Source organism: Alosa sapidissima, chromosome 20 (genome assembly GCF_018492685.1).
Source record: "Alosa sapidissima isolate fAloSap1 chromosome 20, fAloSap1.pri, whole genome shotgun sequence".
NCBI classification, from domain to species: Eukaryota; Metazoa; Chordata; class Actinopteri; order Clupeiformes; family Clupeidae; genus Alosa; species Alosa sapidissima.
Window position 1 is genome coordinate 17,152,733 of NC_055976.1, and position 4,641 is coordinate 17,157,373.

At 44.3% G+C, this 4,641-nt stretch overlaps 1 protein-coding gene across 2 annotated transcripts in view; it reads left to right on the top strand.

The window, feature by feature from the left end:
• The first annotated feature begins 3,660 nt into the window (after positions 1-3,660).
• igdcc4 (immunoglobulin superfamily, DCC subclass, member 4) overlaps positions 3,661-4,641 on the top strand; it is a 95,450-nt gene continuing 94,469 nt past the window's right edge. For both annotated transcript variants that reach the window (XM_042074446.1, XM_042074447.1), the window contains exon 1: positions 3,661-4,106. In XM_042074446.1, the coding sequence (XP_041930380.1) occupies positions 4,040-4,106 (67 nt within the window). In that variant the 5' untranslated portion in view covers positions 3,661-4,039. The remainder of the gene's footprint in view (positions 4,107-4,641) is intronic.

Below are 4,641 nucleotides of genomic sequence, written 5' to 3' on the forward strand. Positions count from 1 at the left end.
TGTCTGTTTCGTTGCTCTGATTGGTTTTTGGCCTCTCTTATTGCGTCCGAGGCATTTTGATCGGCGTCCGTTTGGACGCCCTTTGGAAATGGGCTGTGAACGAACCTTCCCCAGACCCACTCTCAGTTACGACTGAGAAGGGTCTGGTTTTAACCGGGCTAAGGCGCTACCGGAGCAATGGTAAGATTTAAAGAATACTATGCTTTCATTCTGCTGTAGGCTATAATGAAATAGATAGGCTACGTTAATAGATACCGATCTTAACTGTACATTTTGTTTTCACAACTTTGCCTCTTAATGGGGTCGTGACCTCCTTTTTGCTCGGAGCTGTCTGCAAGTCATTCAAGCAATTAGGTAAACTCCAGGTTGCTGTCCATAGAGGACCGGTTTGCTGCTCTGGAGTCGAAAATCTGTGCGGGAGAGACAAACTTTAAGAAGACGGGTGCACAATCCCAAGCTTGCGGTAAGAATATGTTCGATTACTGCTAGCTAAGCTAAAAGTTCCCTAGCCTAAAACCAAGGGCCCTATCATGACATTCTAAAGTGCATCGTCACTCGTCAAAAGTCTATTCAAATTTAGTAGGATGTCCAGTTCACATTGGGAGGGTTTCGTTATCAAACGTGGAGCGCATGGCGCAACAAGGTGTTCCTAGGTTTTTTAATCAGTCATATGGGTGTGTTTGGGGCATAACATCTTAAACCAATGAGAATGACATCTTTCATTCCCTTTAATGGCGCAAAGCGCGATATGTCAAATAAATGCATCGGTATTTTGGCATTCAACCGCGCATTTGAAGGAGGCTGCTTGCGAGACCGTATGGAATAGTCATTCTTAAACCATGCTTTACTAAAACCTAGCATAGCCTTCACGCATTTGCACTCGTCTATTATTTGAACTTTCACTATTGACTGACAATGAGTTACCACCGAAAACATAGGCTGGAAAAAGCAACACTTACCCTATTGCTCAAATGACTGAATAAAACAACATTTATCCTGCAGAGGAGTTGCTTATATCTCGTGACAGTGTGTCTTCAGCTGTGCTCCATACGTGTCTCTCTCCTCTCCCCTAATCACTTTTAACCGTCATTACCAATTTGCAAATGATGGTGAATAACTACTCATCATGAGATGTACAGTATTTCGTAATATCTTTATTCTAATTATGTTTCCCATTGTAATCGTGCAATTTGTAATGCTTTGCATGGACGTGCGCTGGTGTGCGTTCATGAATGATAGAAGGATGGTGCGTGCACCTGCCAATATGACTGTTGACATGCGCTCTTAAAATAGCATATGAACAACTCGCCATTGACTTCTGACTGGTTAGAGGCAACTCCGAAGTACAGAGCCACACACCATAGGCATCTGCAAAACGGGCCTGCCTCAGAATGAACCGCCAGTTACAGCCCCGAGGCAGCCAGTTCACGGAGTTGTAGCTTTTGGGCTGCTCGTGAGCTACCCATATGTTGTGTGGGGAGATCCTCGCTTTGCACATGTGTGTTTGTTTTAATAAAGCTCTTTCTTTGCATAAACGTGTTCCTGGCAAATGTTCCTTTCCTCTATAAATTCATGTCCTTGATGTTAATAATAGTATAGGATAAAAATGACGTGAATATACAGCATAATGACATATAATAGGTAAATATATATATATATAATTTTTTTTTTTTTTTTTTTATTATTATTATTGGGGTTTACATTTATTATGAGCCAGGGTGAGACCAATAGTGACAGATCTGCTTGTTTGAAAGTTGTGGTTTCCAATAATGAGTAAGGAAATTCAAGCCTGGCCTGGCCAGGTGTGGTTTTGCTGCCAATCACGAGTGATTTTTCTTGTTTGAAAGTAGTGGTTTCATCCAATACTGAGTAAGGATATTCAAGCGAGGCCGGGCCAGACGCGGTTTCGCTGCATTCATATGCTAATTAGAGCCATTAGCACTCTGCGAGCTCTCCACATTCGTCATAGTATGGTTCCGACAATTTGTGGCACAGACAAACATGACATTCGCGGGTTGCAAATTGTCGGCAACTGCCGAAAATGAGGGAGATCTCCGGGCGTTTACAGGGACGAAAATCACACTTTTCATGCAGTGCACCAGACCCGCTCCCTCCCTGTGAGCCCCTGTTAATCATGAAGCTATGCTTGCAGTGCTCTGCAGGAGGCCATCTGGGAAGACTGTAGGATGCAGCAGCATTATATCCTAGTATATCATATCATATTGTATTATATCATATCATATTGTATTGTATCACATTATATTATATTGTATCACATCATATTATATTGTATATCATATCACATCATATATCATAGACAGGGGAGGCTTGCTAGAGTTCTCTCTCTCTCTCCCTCTCTCTCTTTCTCAGTGCATGAGCTCAATGTGGATGGAACACCTAAGCCAAACATCTGAATTTTGAATCCACCAATCACATTTCTCACAGAGAGGATTCAAATATTTTCAGAAATACAGCTTTGAATCTCATCAGCTATGCCGCACAGCAAGACTGCCTATCACAACTGATACAGAACAGACTTTTGCCAGCTGTTGGGATTTTCTCTAAAATAGCCCTGCCACTAGTAACCCACTGACAGTTAGGTTGTGAACATGCCCCAGGCTGCCAAATACCAATAGACCCTTTCAACAAGGTAAACAAAAACAATGCTTGAACGTTCTATTTGGGCTCCAATCTACTTCCTCTGCATTAAGATATGGAATGTTAAAACGGAAGCCTTGTGGGGCCAACTATGATGCTGATAATGGAACTCTCTTGAAAGGGTCCATACTACCAACATACTGTACATGCATAGCCAATGATATTTGCAACAATGGATTGATATTTAGTCATTTTATTATAAAAACCTACAGATCATAGGACTAGCGCCTCCTTTATCTTTATCCAAGAACACAATATATGGGGTGTTAGGGATGCTGCAAAACACACACACGCACGCAGGTACACACACACGCCCCATGCGCACACACACAGACACACATACACACACAGGTAGGGTGCTCTGGTATGCAGAGCAGGGGCATGTTGGGACGGTGGCAGGCCGATAGCGTGGGGGTTCACACACTCCGACAACCAAGGGGAGGTGTGAGAAAGAGAATCTGTCATTCAGTCACCTGAAGGTCACACACACACACACACACAGAGGACACATACTCACCTGTCACTTAGCCTGCACGTGCAATGCTGAAAACTACCATGGAAAAAAGCTTGAACCTACAATTTAAAGAAAAAGATCCACTTGTTTCATTTATTTCATGCTGTTCCGTGTTATTGCCTATAGATTTTCCAACATTATTATATATTTATGGTAGCCCGTTATAAACACAGTTACTCCATTGTAATACAAAATCAGAGTAGGCAATGTTGAGTGGAATATTCAAAAGTCGATGGAGTTCGTGTGTTTCCACACCGCCGGCTAGTAGGCTATTGATGCACCGGAGAAGGGCTGCTTTAGCTGGGCCAGGTCACTGCAGGAGACGCGGGCTGAAATGTAGCACATGTCTGGTGCTGGGGTCTCCGGGCTACATTGTTGGCTCGCGGCGGTAGCCGCTATCTGCTACAAACTGGCAAGTAGCTTCAAAACCAAGGAAAGGGGTGTGTGTCTGTCAGTTATTATGTTGGCAACGGTTAAGGCGTCTCCGGGGAACAGAACACTAGCAGCGTGCGTAGACTATGCATGTGTGCATATGTGTCTGCGTGCATGCGAGCATGCGAGCGACCGTGTGTGAGCGAGCGTGTGTGTCTGTGTGCTGGTGTGTGCGCGCGTGTATGTGTCGGGTAGCCAACACACTCTTCACATTCGCTCACAACATGGCGATGAAGCGCCGACCGACCGCACGACGCCTCTCTCCCCTGTCGCTACAGTGTTGTACCTAGGGAAAGCGGGTGCTCCTCTGACATGACATTACAGCCGGTGCAATAATTTGAAGGACGTTTATCCGGATTCCATTATATGCCTGCTTAAAGCTAGCTGGCTCTAGAAAACCCCACGCAACGCGCTTTTGGAAATCAAAGGCTTTTCATGGCGGTGGAGGATCTCTGGATTTTCTGTCTACTTTTACTGGGGTTCTGCGCTCTGTCTGTCCAAGGTAAGGGGGCGAAAGACTTTTCAGCTCTAGCTAGCATTATGTGCTCCTGTTTACTTGTCAAGTTTTGAGTCTTTCAGCCTCATTTGTCTGGGATGGAACATGTGGGGTTCGGTTTGTAAAGGATAGCTCAGTGATGTGTGTCATTTTGCACCTTGCAGGCTACTGTGCATCCAGAGCTACCAGCCCATAACTGTTTTCCCTTTACATCGATGTACCAGTAAAATTATACACTTACGCGCCGTTTGATAATCTACCACCTTTGGAGTGTTGACTTTCCGCTCATGTTGCAACAAAGTAGCAGAGTGGACCCTGTTAAACATTTGGGAAATCGTACACCACAACAGATAGACAAAAGTTATACAGAGTGCTAAAATGTGAGGCAAACTTGACAAGTTCTGCCAGTTGTATTTGATACTTTGGTCTGGACTAAGTCTTCTATTGGCTGGAACTTCAGAGAGGTCGAGTTAGAAGGCTGGTAGCCTTAGCTTTTGCAACGGCACAGTTTGCACAGGAGACAGAGGGTCAACATAGGGAT